The sequence below is a fragment of the Aotus nancymaae genome, unplaced genomic scaffold (assembly GCF_030222135.1).
Source record: "Aotus nancymaae isolate 86718 unplaced genomic scaffold, 86718_ANA_hifiasm-v0.15.2.pri h1tg000041l, whole genome shotgun sequence".
NCBI lineage: Eukaryota > Metazoa > Chordata > Mammalia > Primates > Aotidae > Aotus > Aotus nancymaae.
Window position 1 is genome coordinate 13,437,182 of NW_026988455.1, and position 15,756 is coordinate 13,452,937.

Consider the following 15,756-nt stretch of genomic DNA (forward strand, 5'->3'; position numbering starts at 1 on the left):
GTATCAATTTTAGTTTGATTTAAGCCCCTAATTTTAAGTACACAATACACTGATCTTTGTCTTTTGCAAATTTTGATTTGAAAACCTTTTTATTCTGTCAAAAAGCTTGTCTCTACATTCAGCCGACATCTGAATAGTTTTATAGTTTCTCTGAAATTATAAGATGCATTGATTGATATACCACTCTATCAGGGAAATTTGGAAATTTAATTCCCGTTCTACAATGAGGTATAACAAAATAAAGCTTAAAATACAATTTAGATAGCTATCTTCTGTTTGTATGCATTTTAATATTAATCTTGAGCAGGTTGAGACAAATCAGCTTTAGAATAGAATTTAAATTTCAAACCATCCATTCATGGGCCTTTGAAAGTTGTCAATCTGCACAATTTTGTACATACAAGAATCCCTATAGAGACAGCGAACTTAATTTTATTTTTAAAAATTGTATTTTCCTGGCTACTAGCACTTCACTCTACCATTTTCTGTCCAGATGGGATTTCTTTTTTTAGCTAAAAAAAAGTCTGCACATCACACTAATTTAAAGTCAGCTTGAAGCTACTATATTCTAAAATACATTTATCTGAAAAAGAAAAAAATATTAATTGTATGAACACTCAATGGGCAACACTTAAATGTACAATTACAAGTATAACCAAAGGTGGCCCAGAATATGATTTAGTAGAAAAAAAACCTCACAATTATTTAAAATGCAAAATAGACATTTTCTTATCTAATTTTCCTTGCATTAAATTTATCTAGATAAAACAAGGTCCATAATAAATATTTTTAAAGTAACATTTATAGATTTGGGGGTTACTTTTCAGATTAAGTAATTATTGTACACTCATTGTAGGAAAAATGGAAAATGCAGATTGCCAAAATTAACCTTGAACAAATTTTTTTTCACTCTTTTTCATTTTCATTCATGCCTGCCCTCCATGGTTCTAGCACATGATACAACAGAAAAATATTTTTCTTTCTTTTTCCTTTTTTTGGCTAAAGTGGGAAGCTTTGGAGGTTTCAAGAGATTAATTCTCAAGAAATTTCAAATTCAGTGTTTCCAATAGGTGATCCTCGTGGTTAAGGATCTGCACGGCTTTAGTGTTTTTCCTAGCCAAAATTTAGCCCATTCCAATCTTGTCTTTCCAGTTTTGAATAGTTAAACAAATCTCTTAAAAACACATTTAGTTGTCTTTATTATTGGAATAGTAAAATTTATATTGTTGGCAAATAACATGAGTAAGTGAAATTATTTCTAACACCTGCTCTTAACAGAAGTCATAGAGAATCATGTCAGACTCATTTGAGCACAGAAAGAAAAACCAAGGAATTTAAGCCTATTAGTAACATTAATATTCTTGGGGCTGTGTTTCTTATAGTAGACAGCATATTTTGATACCTACCCCATGATAGAGAAGCTACAAAGATTAATTTTGTGTTGTGGGTGCTTCAGACACTTATCTACTAAATATCTAAAATTGTTCTCTTCACTACTGTGGAGCCTTAGGCACAAGAAGTAAAATACTATTAATAACTGAATTACTTGTTGAACAAGAAAAGTATTCTGTCTCTAATATAGAGCAGTCTCAATAAGCAGATTTTTTTCTAATAAAATAGTCATAGTCAACACTGATAACTAAAGATGTTTCTAATCATTTTATGACCACCATAAAATCTTCTGTCATGGGACCTATCCCTATTTCACGTTTTAACAGATACATCAAGAATACAGAATGAACTATTTTAGGAATATCTTAAGAATATGGGTTTCTGTGACTGCAGTTTTATCCTACTGATCTTTTATCTCTACCTGCCAAGTGAAATGGAAAATAGTTATTCAAAAATTTCAATTCAGACAACTTTAATTTTTACCTTTTAAACAATGAGAGAATTACTACAATTCGTAGATTTTTAAGTAAATAGTTACATAGAGAAAGCTTTGCGTTATTTTTCTTTTTAATAAAAGAAATGAAAATAGATTAGGAGCTTGAAAAAACAAGATGAAGAATTTCTAAGAAAATACATAGCCTTTATCACAAAACTGCTAATGAAAGGAATGCTTTTTTCAAGCAAGAAAATTCTATAAGTATATTCACAACTGGTATATGTTGCTGTAAGCAAAAATGTTTGTATCCTTTTTTTCCCAAAATAGTGTCATAAGTATCTGGGAACAAAATAACTTTAAAAGAAAAAGCCCAATATATAATTCTTGGATGCTTTAAAAAGTTAGAAATAATGTTAAAGTGTCATCAATGAGGTCAATACGAATTCTGTGCTTTATCAGATATTGTGTACAAGCGTTTTCTTTTATTCTAGCGTAAAGATTAATATTATTTCATACCTTTTTCATTCTGCTTTTATTCTTCAATGTTTAGGTGCCTTGACCCAAGCCATTCGAAATTTTGCAAAAAGCCTTGAAGGTTGGCTTTCCAATGCCATGAACAATATTCCACAGAGAATGATACAAACCAAGGTATACTTTATGTCTTTGCTTTTTCTTTTGTGTTTAGGAAATTATTCTGAACTGTGAACTTTACATCTATCCTATCAAATGGTATTATATAAAATGTCGAGGTTATAATATACATCATCTTTTAAAACTGATTTTTATATTTGTATTTTATAACCATGTAATAAAGAACTTGCACAAGAGATGTTTGACAATGTTCCTTTCAAAGAGACTAGAGAAGCTTCTTAAGTGTGGTGCATTTACAAGATCTTTCTAAACAATACATTAGATATATATAGATATATAGATATATATTCTAAACTATATAAGAAGCATATAAACCATAAATGTTTAATTTTAAATATTAAAGTAATAGCCTAGAATATTCAAATAGTTTCCATTTGAAGGAATTTTCTATTTCTAAAATTTCCTCCTGTACTTATGCAGAAAAGTTCATAAAAATTAATATTCTTTTGCTTTTTCAGGATGTTTTGGGGTTTTTTTAAACACTGGAGAATGCTTTTATGAATCAAGTGAATAATTAACTCACAATTAATCAATATTATCTCAGGAATGTGGATTATTTAGCTAGAGATGTAAATTTTAGTCTGTACTTTGTCTTCTATCAGCCATGTTACTTTCAGTTTATCTGTGAACACATCCCCATAGCAAGATGGGACAAATTCTAAATTTTATTTAAATCTTGGTATCAGAAATCACATTTGTGGCTTCTTGTCAATGACTGTATTTACTATCAGACTCCAACAATATACCTTGCCCTTGAATCTGGGGGCAGAGTTGATAAATGGAAGTTATTTTAGCTGATAAACCTCTATGGGAACATAAGTAGCCTCTAGTTCTTTTGCTTGGGCTTAAAGTTTGCAGTAAAACTCTCCAGAACATATAGAAGGCAACATTTCATTGATGTGCCCACATTAGATTGTTCCTCTAGAGCTGTGCTGTCACAGTAGGGCCAGTCACATGTGGCTATCCACTAGGGCCAGCCTTGCGTGGCTATTTAAATTAGAATTTTAAATTAAGTGAAATGAAAAATTTAGTTCCTCAGTCACATTAGCTACATTTCGAGTGCTCAGTAGCCTCCTCTGGCTGCTGGCTACCGTATTAGGCAGCATATACGTAGAGCATGTCCATCACTGCAGAGAGTTCTCTTTGGCAGTGCTGTTGTAGAGTACCACATTGAGGTGTGCAAAAAAGAAGACTGTCTTTGATTATGATCGAGGAATCCTTTTCAACTTTCTGTCAGTCACATTTGTAACAATATCTCAAACAGTTAAAGCACTTCCCTTCCTAGTACTGTCAAAGTGAATGTGGTAACAATGCAGTTGCAACACTGGCCATCTCATTGACCTCCAGAGTTGGCTTGAATGATTCACTACAGTAGAGGGTGCCATCTCTTCTGGTTTCACTGATATGTAGTCTTTTTTTCCTCTCCACATTCAATTAATGGAGACAATTTACCCTGACACAGGAGACAGCATTCCAACTACTATGGCTTTTGGAATCAAAATGCCCGGGTTAGTTCCCATCACTAATGGAGTTTCTTTGCAACCTTGAGCAAACTACTTCTTTAAATCATACTATATGTCTAATAGGATAGTTATGAGACTTAAATAAGATAATATATGTAAGACACTTAACCCAGAGCCTGGCACATAGTATATACTGGATTAATTTAAACCACAAAAATGGAATAAGATTCTTTTGAGCGTCCCCTGAGTTGCAAATAGTCCTCAAGCATCTCACTGTCAAGATTCAGCATCCTGTTCCCTGTGAACACCCTCTACCACTCCCAACTGATCATTCAACTACTTGCACCTTATATACCCATACAGTGATTGAGTACAATACTATACATCCCTGTAAACATGTCAGATTTTAAATATATATTTAAAAGATTAAAATCATTAAATCTATATTGTGCACATAACAAATTTCCTTGAGATTATGAGATTTAGATTTTATCTAGAATTTTTTTGCATTATCTTTGCTATCTTTCAACATAACTGCTGTACTCAGGATCTGAACAGGAAAGAAATCGTGCATCCAAAGGTAGGGATAATCTAAGAATGTTTAAGAAGAGTTTATCTCCAAAGGTATGAACAAAGTTAAAAAAAACCAGGGAGGAATAGTAAAGCATCCCAGGGCTAGCAATAGTGGGAATCCTAACCATCCCTAGGAATGAAGGGGTGAAAGGTGAAAGCTGTGGCATTAGGAGATCAAGTCTTTCCCTCAGGACTGTGGTAACATTAGAAAAAGAAGGCAGGCTCTGCTAAAACAGGCAGCAAGCAGAGGTTGTAGAGAATAAGTACCCTAGTAACCACTGTTTCTTCCCATTCTTTCATCTCCTGCCAGTGCCTGTCATTGGTCAAACCCAGGTGGAAGCCAGAGAACAAGGTGGGAGGTTAATGTGGTCCATTCAGATCAATCTTCCTGGGCACAGAACAAGATGAAGAAAAATGGAAAGTAGATTTTGAGAGGCAAATAGAGATTTACCGCATAGCCCTTTTAAAGAAACTCTAATTCTAAAAAATGCCTCTTCTGATTGTTTGCTTCTGATAATTTCACCTCAAACTTACTTGTTTCTACAAAATAAAGGTAGTAAGAATACATCTGAATGGTAATGCTCTGACATGCATTTTTAAATTCAATTTAAAGAGTAGGAGTGTTCAGATCTCTTTTTATTTGAAAAACCAAACTGTACATCCCTACTTTTAAAATTTGCCTAGTTTCTCGTTGGCTATCCAAAGAGCAGTTAAAAAGAAATGAAAACCACCATTTTTCCTCCTTCCCTACTCAAAGTCATTTCTCACTGTGAATGAGTAGTTCCTTGCAAGGCTGGTTTAATTTTTTCTTTTTTGAGACAGAGTCTCGCTCTGTCACCAGGTGCCAGGCTGGAGTGCAATGGCGCAATCTCAGCTCACTGCAACCTCCACCTCCTGGGTTCAAGCAATTCTCCTGCCTCAGCCTCCCAAGTAGCTGGGACTACAGGCGCACGCCACCACATCCAGCTAATTTTTGTATTTTAGTAGAGACGAGGTTTCACTATGTTGGCCAGGATGGTCTCGATCTCTGGACCTCATGATCCTCCCGTCTCAGCCTCCCAAAGTGCTGAAATTACAGGCATGAGCCCCTGCGCCTGGCCTAAGGCTGATTTAATTAATGCTACACTCAGACATCAAAGAATGGGGGAGTTTGTTTTAGTCTTGACCTCAACCTACTAAAAAGAAAAATAATACTTGGTTTAGAGATTTAAATGCTATACTTTACAAGTAAACTCTCTCACCAAACGATTTTTAAATAAGTGTCAGGGGCAAGCATTTAAAATTTGGCAAGGGAAAAAATATTCGAAGACTGCAGTGGTTTCTTTTACCAGAGAAAACAGAATCCCAACTTAATTGGATTGCTTTACAGGTTGCCGCTGTAAGTGCCTTTGCCCAGACTCTGCGAAGATACACATCGCTCAATCACCTGGCCCAGGCAGCTCGTGCAGTGCTTCAGAACACTTCCCAAATCAACCAGATGCTCAATGACCTCAACCGTGTCGACTTTGCCAATGTCCAGGTACTCTATTTTCTTGTGAAGTATGTCTCTTAAGGAAAGATACCCAATTTGTTCTTCTTAATTAGAATCATCAAAATTTGTTTTCAAAGTCTCATCTATACACAGGCAGCATCTATATTCACAGTGTCCTGAAAGAGAGAAGCTTGACCCAGATACAGCTATACTACTTCCATGTTTGTGGTTAAAGTCTGCTCACATTTACAGTTCTAAAAGACAACATAATGTATCACCAGGGTTTGCTGAATAGTTAGTGGAATAATAAAGGTCACAGTCATTAAAGATAGACAGGCAAGAAATTAAACTCTTTTCATCTATAAGCTGTGAGATCTTGGGCAGGTTGCTTAACTACTGTGGCTTCACTTTCCCCACCATATAGCACCTATCTTAGATTATTGCTTATGTATTTAATAATTTGTACCATGACATGCAGAGATATTTCTAAGTGCCCCTCCTTGAAAAACTAAGAACAATTCTATTTCAAAGTTTACTATATCTGCCTAGTAAATATTTATTCACTTGAAAAGGATTATGTGCAGTAAGTTCGGCTATTGTAATAGTTCAATGAAAAAATATTTTTTAACCTTGTGATCCGGTTACCCACTTGTACTTTAAAGTACACTTTGAAAGCCAAGTTAGAAACATTATGAAATTTCAATATCAATATTTTATTTCTGATACTAAAGTAATGAATCTAAATGTTGCTGTATATAAACAATACCATTGTCCACCAAAAGCATAAGCAACAAAAGGAAAACTACATAAACTGTACGTAATCAAAATTTTAAAGTTTTGAGTTTCAAAGGAGACCATCAAGAATGTGAAATGACAACCCCAAGAATGTAAGAAGAGTTTTGCAAATCATATATCTGATAAAGGACTTGGATATAGAATATATAAAGAACTATTACAACCCAGTAGTAAAAGACAACCTGATTAAATATGGACAAACATCTGAGTAGATAGATGTTTCCCAAAAAAAACACACAAATGGCCAATAAGCACATTAAAAGATACTCAGTGTCATTAGCCATCAGGGAAATACAAGTCAAAACCACAGTGAGGTGCCATTTCATATACTCTAAAATGGGTCTAAGCAAAAAGACAGATAAAAATATATCCCATTGGTGAGGATGTGAAAAAAATGGAAACTCATACACTGCTGTTCAGAATATAAAATCCTGTAGCCACTTAGGAAAACAGTGTGGCAATTTGTCAAAAAGATAAGCATGGAGTTATCATATGATTCAGCAATTCAACCCCTTGTTATATACCCAAGAGAAATGAAAACATGCCCACACAAAAATAGATGTTCATAGCAGCACTGTGTCAGCCACATAAAAGCAGAAACAACCCAAATGGGCATTACTGATTAACAAACAAAATGTGATCTATCCATACAATGGAATATTATTGGGCAATAAAAAGAAATGAAGTTCTGATTCATTCTGCAACATAGATGAATCTTGGAAACATTATGCTAAAGTGGAAAGAACCCAGGTACAAAGGACTACACATTGCATGATTCCATTCATATGAAATTCGGGAATAGATAAATCTGTACAGACAGAAGGTATATTGGTGGTTGCCTAGGGCTGGGGGATTGAGAAGATTGGGAGGTAACAAATAAGAGGCATGGGGTTAATTTTTGAGAAAAAATGAAAAGGTCTAAAATTGATTGTGGTGAGTGATGTACAGCTTTGTGAATATACTAAAAGAAGCCTTTGAATGGCATACTTTAGATGAATGAATTGTATAATATGTGAATTACATCTCAATAAGGCTGTTAAAAAAAAATACCATTGTTTAAAAGTAAACTAATTATTATTTTCTAGATATTTTAATTTCTACTTCTCACCTACTTTTATCATTTAAAATATATCAAAAAGTAATATTTGGGCTTGATCCATTGTAGAGTATAATAAATTAGTTGTTCATTGTGATTTTCATGGATTGGGTCAAACTTCTATCTATCTGTCTATCTATCTATCTTTAAATTATTATATAAAGTTTCAAAAAAACTCTGTCTACGAAAACACATACACACATACAAATATGTTCTTTACAAGAACAAACTTTCTCAGCTTTACAAAACCATTTACTTTATATATTTCAATATAATTTACATTAATTGAATAAGCAAGAATATTAAGTTTATATTGCCTTAAAATCTATACTGTAATATTTATTTCAATTCTTTTTGCAGGAAAGATATGTTTAAAAGTATCTTAAGAAAAGTTGAAGAAGTAAGGCAACTTCTAGTTTCAAAAGTAATTTAAGCTCAATAACAGAAAACATTTTAGAGAATAATTTCTAATAATATCTGAGGAAGGTTTTCAGTGTTCTGTTAGCATTATTATATGTATAAATACACATGTATTTGAGTATCTGCAGTTCAATGAATTATTTCTACAAATGAGTTCTTCCCTTGTTATAAGCATTCATCTTGATAAATCTTTGCATATTAATGATTAGTGATATGTCTAATAGACTGCTTACCCTCGGCCCACCAACTTTGAGATTACCCTTTCTTTTCCTCTATTTTCAAGTATCATGTTTTTCTGGGTCTACCATGATAGTCGTTGTTGCTGAAACCAGTATGATTCAGCATCTGCCCTCCAAAACCGTCTTCCTTTCTTCAGAGTACCATGACACAATAGTGAGCCCTTCATTTCCTTCTATATTTTACTTTTCACACCTCTGTACATTTTAATGAGTAATCTCTTTCTCAAGTTAGCTCTTTTCATCTTTAACACCCTTGTTTCTTTCCTTTTCTTTTCCTAGTTTTGCCAGATTTTCCCAGAGTCCTTTGCCTCCCATTTCACCATTATCCCCATCTTCAGTTCATTTGGAAAGCATCCCAACTCCTATAACATGAACCTCAATAATCTGACAATATAAGAATGACACTCTTGTAATAAGGAGACTTCTATTTAAAACAATGAAATTACATATGTGTCAATATTATAATTCACTAAGAGCTTGAAAGTACCAAAAGTTCTTTTCAGGATATCCATATATCACTTTTCACTACTTTATTCTCCTCTAATTAAATTTTCTTTTCTTTATGTGTTTATTTTTCTATTGCAGGATAATTGGTTTCTTGTTTCATTTAATTGATAGTATTACAATGGCATCATTCTCTAATTTTTCTGTGTGTTAATGGGTAGGCTTTGAAATCTACATTATGGGCTAAATAGGTTTGGGTGAACTGACCTGGTAACTTAGCTATTGCACATACTTGTGTTTCTGTATTTAAAAGGCATTCTGATTTTGAAACTCATGACTACTTTTCATTTTGGATATATATTTTTTCTAAGTTAAGAAAATCTCTAAATGTCCTTAGCTTTTTCAATTATAGACTTGAAATATCTATATTTGTTTCACAAGGGAATATTTACAGTGTGCTCTATTGTTAGTATATTTTCACTTTAGAGAGTATTAAAATGAAGTATAATATAAAGTACTTTGAAAAGCCAGAATAATGTGCTGTGGTTTTATTTCTCTAAGTTTGGTTTTAAATTATCTTTTCTTGGCAAAAACTAACTGCCAAGTAAATAGTGAGTTTGAATTTATGGTAAAAAATGAAATTAAATTCCTTCATGAATACTGGTAAGTTTCTCCTTCCAATTATCAATGTGCAAACAAACAAAAACACCTATCCTACTAATGACAGCTTTATTTATAATACTAAAATATTGGAACAAACAAATGTCTAACTATGTGGGATTGGTTATATAAATAATGGTATATTATGAAATAAAACAAATTCATTCAGTGGACAATAAATATAGGTCTAATTTGCCTACATGGAAAGATGGTTATTATATATTACTAAGTGAAACTAAGCAGAATAGCTAATAGAAAATATAATATGATCCTCTTATTTTAAACATTTAAGTATGTATAAGCTTATAAGAATATAAAACATGTATAAATATTTGAATGTGTTTTATAATACAAATATATATTTAAAATATAAATGTATGCATAAATAATATAGTATATGTATATATGATAATATATGCATAGATATATTTATGTATGCATGTGGAAAGTCTGAAAGGTACATACATCAACATGTTATAACCTCTTACTGTTGTCATTTTAAGTATTCTTAATATTTTGTTCCTTTTTGCTTATTCATATTTACATTTTTTTATAATTATATTTCAGTATACTTAAAACATTTAAAAGTGGTATTTAGAAGGTAACATCTGAAAGGATTTATGACTAATTAGATAAGAGAAAAAAAGACAGTGAATTGTATCATCAGCTGAGATGTAGAAGAAACAGTATGCTTCCCTGGGAAAATAAAATAAGTTGAGTTTGGGGCATTTTGCATTTGAAGTGCCTCAAGGTTGAAATTCCCTCAAATAGGTAAAGTCTGTAGGATCAGGAGAGATACTGGAACTAGAGGATGGAGAAAATGGATTTATTCAGTTGAAGTTGTCAATTTGAATGAACTTATTTTTTGAGAGCATATAGAAAAAAGCTATAGACACTCTTTTGAGAAAAATTTATATATATGTATATATATGTGTGTGTATATATATGTGTATATATGTGTGTGTGTGTGTGTGTGTGTGTATATATGTGTGTGTGTATATATATATATAAGCCTCAAAGACACTTCTCCAAAGACATCTATCTTGACAAAATTATCTGGACACAATGAACCTAGCTTAAAATTTTTCATTAAATTTTATTTCTCTAATTTTATGCTTAGGGAAACTGAGACCCACATAAATTAATTGTTTGAGGTCAATTTCGTTAATTAAAGACCTAAAGTCTATGTCTTCTCATTCCTAGTTAAATATTACATTACCAAAGAATTAGGTTTTTCCTTGAGTGAATAGGTTTTTTTAAATCTCAAAATACAACATAGCACTAGAAACATTACAAAGCTTACGGCAACCACTGAAAAGTAGCCTTAAAAGTTCCTATTTTCATTGCTGTTACCAAACATGAAATTTCCCACCCAGAACCAGAAGGAAAATTGCAATAAGCACATTTTTTTGGCAGGAAGCATATCTACATTTTCTCCAAAGAGTTTTTGTTGTTGTTGTTATTGTTGTTTTCAGTTCTCTGAATTAATTTGCATTCATAGCCTTGCCTTGATAGCCCTTGAGATTTCTGTTCCCAATCCATAAAACTCTTAACAGCATATGCTTCTACCTAGTACCATTCAGTGTTTATTTCTGTTTTAATCTTGAGGAGACCACTTTGGGCCAATTCTGTCTATTTGTCTGTCTGACTTACCCTAAATCTTCTTAAATGAATTGGTTTTAAAGTTTTATCTGATGGGGAGCAAAAAGATAACTTTTGAAAGCTGAATAGAATGAAAAACCCTGCCTACTGTAGGTTCAAACTTCTATTTTTTGAAGTAATCATGTATTTTGGTCTTTTACACAGACTAGTTAATGTAGAAAAACCAAGTCATACTTACATGTGACATCACTTTTTTATGGACCAGAGTGGGCCAGGAAATATATTCATCCCTTAAAACTGATAGATTGTGTTACCTTAATAATTGACAAGTCATTGTTTATTTTCTGGATTCATTTAACTGTTTGAAGCTTTTATTATAATTTTCTGTTCTTGCATCTGGTGTGTGTGCTGACATTCAATTAAAGGATGCTGAGTTGAACTTTTCCTTTGCTTTACATGTTACTGTCTCAGGAGCAGGCTTCCTGGGTGTGCCAGTGTGATGACAACATGGTTCAGAGACTAGAAACAGACTTCAAGATGACTCTTCAGCAGCAGAGCACCCTGGAGCAGTGGGCTGCATGGCTTGACAATGTGATGATGCAAGCACTGAAACCCTATGAAGGAAGACCCAGTTTTCCTAAAGCCGCCAGGCAATTTCTGCTAAAATGGTCTTTCTACAGGTATCATCTAAGTTTTTCCTAAGTTTTCTTCTTCATATTCTGCAAATATGTATGTGTATGTGTATGTGTATGCATATGCTTCTCTGACAGAAGAAAAGAAATGAGTAAGGACTTTAGTTTGTGGAAATTCCCTGTTATAACTACCTTCAACCCAACTCAGTGATTACAACATCATAGAAGTGTACCAAGAAACTTAGGGAAACAAACTTTCTTTTAGGAAAAGAAATCTCTTGCTCCAAGCCCTAGATGTTCTCAGATGTTCCCATCTGAGATTCCAGTCTAGATAATGTGTTCAGCAGTAATCAGAAAAGGGCTACTGTCCTCCCTTTTGCAACATACATTATTTAGGCTACTTTCTTGAGGCCTAACACTAGTCTCCTTTTTGTTCTCTAGTTTAGTGATGTCCCTAAACTGGTAGCATCATTATCAATTGGAAACATGTTAGAAATGCAAATTCTTAGCACCTTCTCCAAATCTACCGTATCAGAACCTGTAGAGGTAAGGCCCAGCAAGTCATATTTTAAAAAGTACTTCAGTTGATTCTGATGCATGCCCCGCACTATTATTTAACTTCTTAATTTTATCAGTTGTAACTGTATTCAAACCTGGCTGCACATCAGAATTAATGTAAAAAAAGGAAAAAATCCTAGGTGCCTCCCAAGACCTACTAAATCAAAATCTTGGTGGTTAAGAGATAGCAAATAGAAATGGAGGTGATCAGGAATTTTTTCAGAAAGCTCTCCTGGTGATTCTAATGATAGCCAATAATCTATTAGACAGTAACACAGCTTATTAATAATATAAATCACTTTTTGACTATAATAGTATAGGTAGAAACATGTATTTTCGATAGAAGCACCCAGAAGAAAAGAGCTTTCTGATTACATGACATACATCAAATGCTGGGATGAGCTGTTGACCATAACTCTGCCACAAAGATTAAAACCAGCATTTATGACCTTTGTAGGTCAGTGTTTCTACTATATATGTAGGATGGAACTGGCAGGTGGAATTCTCTTTCATAAGTTGGGAAAATTACATTTTTAACTCTGGCATTGGTTCTTGTGGTGAGAGTTCAGTTTTGAGCTTCTTTAGATAAAACTGCCACACTGATTTGGCCCTAAGATTAATATCTGCTGTAAAGTATAGGCAGTCTCTAGTGTAGATTCTGTGCAGCCATGAACATATCAGAAAGTGGTGGCCACAGGACATTCGCCTGACTGTATCTGTGGCTACATGATAGTCATCATCTGGACATCAGTGATGAGTCCAAAGCTGGTTGTGAGGAAGGAGAGACTATGAATAACACAATTTAGGAACTAATAGTACTTGTAAACTTAGTGAACCCAGACTATATAACATATTGTTATCACCATTGGTTATAATGATGGAATCAGAGGTCTTTTAATTTTGATGGTAGTTCCTTTGGTTTTATTTTAAGTGACTTTTTTCTTTCTCCATTGATTTGGTCCAAATTTGCATTTCTTAAACTGAAGTAAACATATAGATCTACATTACCTGTTTCATTAAGAGTTACATTGTCCTAACATCCTGAAAATTGCTGTATAGTGTCTACCCAAGGGTCAAATGCAATGAAAGAAAGCCAGCCAGTTTTTTGCTGTTGTTTGGTTTTTGTTTTTGTAGTTGTACAGTTCCACAGTTCTGCCTCTCATATATTTAATACCTTTAGCCCACATAATTCTAGGAGCACATTATTAAGGTGTTGTCTGGCTCTGTGACCCACTGGTATGCATCAGTGAAGCCAGTGCTAGATTTAGATCTGGGTGTTAATGAGAAATGTGTTGACAAGAAATTAAGTTTTCCTGGGAGGATTTGAAATGCATTATCACAGCGTTCTCAAAGTAGATGCAGCAACAGTTGTAGTATTGGTAGAATTAGAAATTTTAATTCGGGAACAATTTTTAGGATTTCAGATATTTTCCCAGTTGCCCGAGAGTTTATTTTTTATTTATTGAGTGTTTTTCTCAGAAAATAACATAGATGGTATATGTGCTCCATGATGATTGATGAAACAGCAGTACACTGACTGGCTGTTCCAAAACGTACAGCACCAAAGGCAGAGTCCATCCTCTACATCCAAAAAAGCAAGGTGGTTTTTTTCTTCCTACGGTGTTCTTATGTTGTTAGTGTCAGACTTGCCCTTACTTCTACTGTGGTTGTTGGGTTCTTTTTCTTCTATATTTAGTTGGTATTGTTTTAGAAATACATCCCTAGAGCCTTCATCTCCACAGAGATCTGTTACAGGTATCTTGCAAGGAGAGAAAATTACTTACTTGTATTTCAGTTCTCTGCAGATATACACACCCAGTAGATCATCACTTACCTGCCCTCTGTCCTCTCTGAGTTGGGGATAATTGGCTTGTATTATTAGACACTATTATGGTTATTATTTTCATTTCAAAAAGACTCGAAGGCGTACAGTTCAGGGCCCCAGAAGGAAAGGCACATTCAGACAGATGCATACCTCCTGCTGGTAGGCAAAATCAATAGCTTAGAAACTTGAACCTTTAATATCTGAACTGTTTTTTTCTGATACATAAGAACATATTGAGTAATAAAAATTGCATTCACAAACTATCAGAGAAGCAGAATTAGAATATTTTTAAATATTTTTGGCATTACAGATGCCAAAAATTTGTAAATTTGTAAATGCCATTATAAATTTGGTAATCACATATACAGACACTTCATGTTCTGAAATCAGATGCTTAATCTTCTAATTTCTAAAATTCTTTGTATATATTTACATGCATAGAAATATAGAAATGAACTTGCAGAGAATTATGATAGTAGCAGCTGATACAGCCCTGCAAACAGGCTCTGCTCTGAATGGGGGCTCTCTCCTTGCCAAACCTGGCTTTAAGCGACTAATGGTGGTTCCCTGGGAGGCAGGAAAAAAAATCACTGTCTTTCTTGGGTAGAATTGGAGATGTTATGTGGGCCATTTCTCAGCTTGTGTGTTTTGTGAATAACAGAAGAGAGCATTCTTCAGGGCCACCCTGAAGGTCATTCAGATATCCCATTTTTAAAGAATGAAATGTATAGCTTTGATACTGTGGCTTGAAAGTAGGCACAACATGCCTACTTTGCCTAAAACTGGACAATATATGAATCTTCCAAAAAGTAATACTCTTTTTTAATCAACTGTAAGCACTTTTCAAAGAGAGTTCACATAAGGATCACAGGTGTGATGTTTTCACCTGAAGGGTGTGATGCATCTTCAAACACTCAGAAGAGGCAGGTTGACTATCATGTGTTAGGGTATGTGTTTCGATTTCCACACCATGAGTTATAAAGATAAATATACAAAGATATTTCTTGTCCATTATAAAATAATTAACGTTTACAACTCTGATCTTAAAAAGAGTTGAATTCATGGTAACTTAGCAACAATTCAGTGGAGTCAGTTTTACAGCATATCTTACAGAAGTCTGAATCGGACAATAGGATTCCAATTAAACTGTTAATTGTGTCATTTAATACTTGGCATGTAGAGCGGAGGCCTGACACAGAGATAATAAAGTAGATACAGCATTAATGATACAATTCAACTGATTCTTTTCTAAACATATGACAATAATTTCATGACATACTTGTCTACTTGTCAGTGTTTTTTTAAATAACTAGGTATTATAATTGAGAATTAATAATTAAAAAAAAAACTTCCAACAGTATTTAGTATTACATGTGCATTGTATGCTGTAATAAGGTGACTGCCTAACCATCCAAAAAGTTTCCAAAACACTCAGAATGAAATCCAAAGGCCTTATCATGGCCTGCTAGACCCTACACAGTCCAGCCACTAGGGACCTC

The 15,756-nt window shown here is 33.7% G+C and overlaps 1 protein-coding gene across 5 annotated transcripts in view; it reads left to right on the plus strand.

Annotated features, from left to right (window-relative positions):
* RFX3 (regulatory factor X3) overlaps window positions 1-15,756 on the plus strand; it is a 296,633-nt gene that overhangs the window by 247,871 nt on the left and 33,006 nt on the right. For all 5 annotated transcript variants that reach the window (XM_012454573.2, XM_064361481.1, XM_064361483.1 and 2 more), the window contains 3 exons: window positions 2,379-2,476; window positions 5,885-6,034; window positions 11,714-11,922. In XM_012454573.2, coding sequence (XP_012309996.1) covers window positions 2,379-2,476; window positions 5,885-6,034; window positions 11,714-11,922 — 457 coding nt within the window. The remainder of the gene's footprint in view (window positions 1-2,378; window positions 2,477-5,884; window positions 6,035-11,713; window positions 11,923-15,756) is intronic.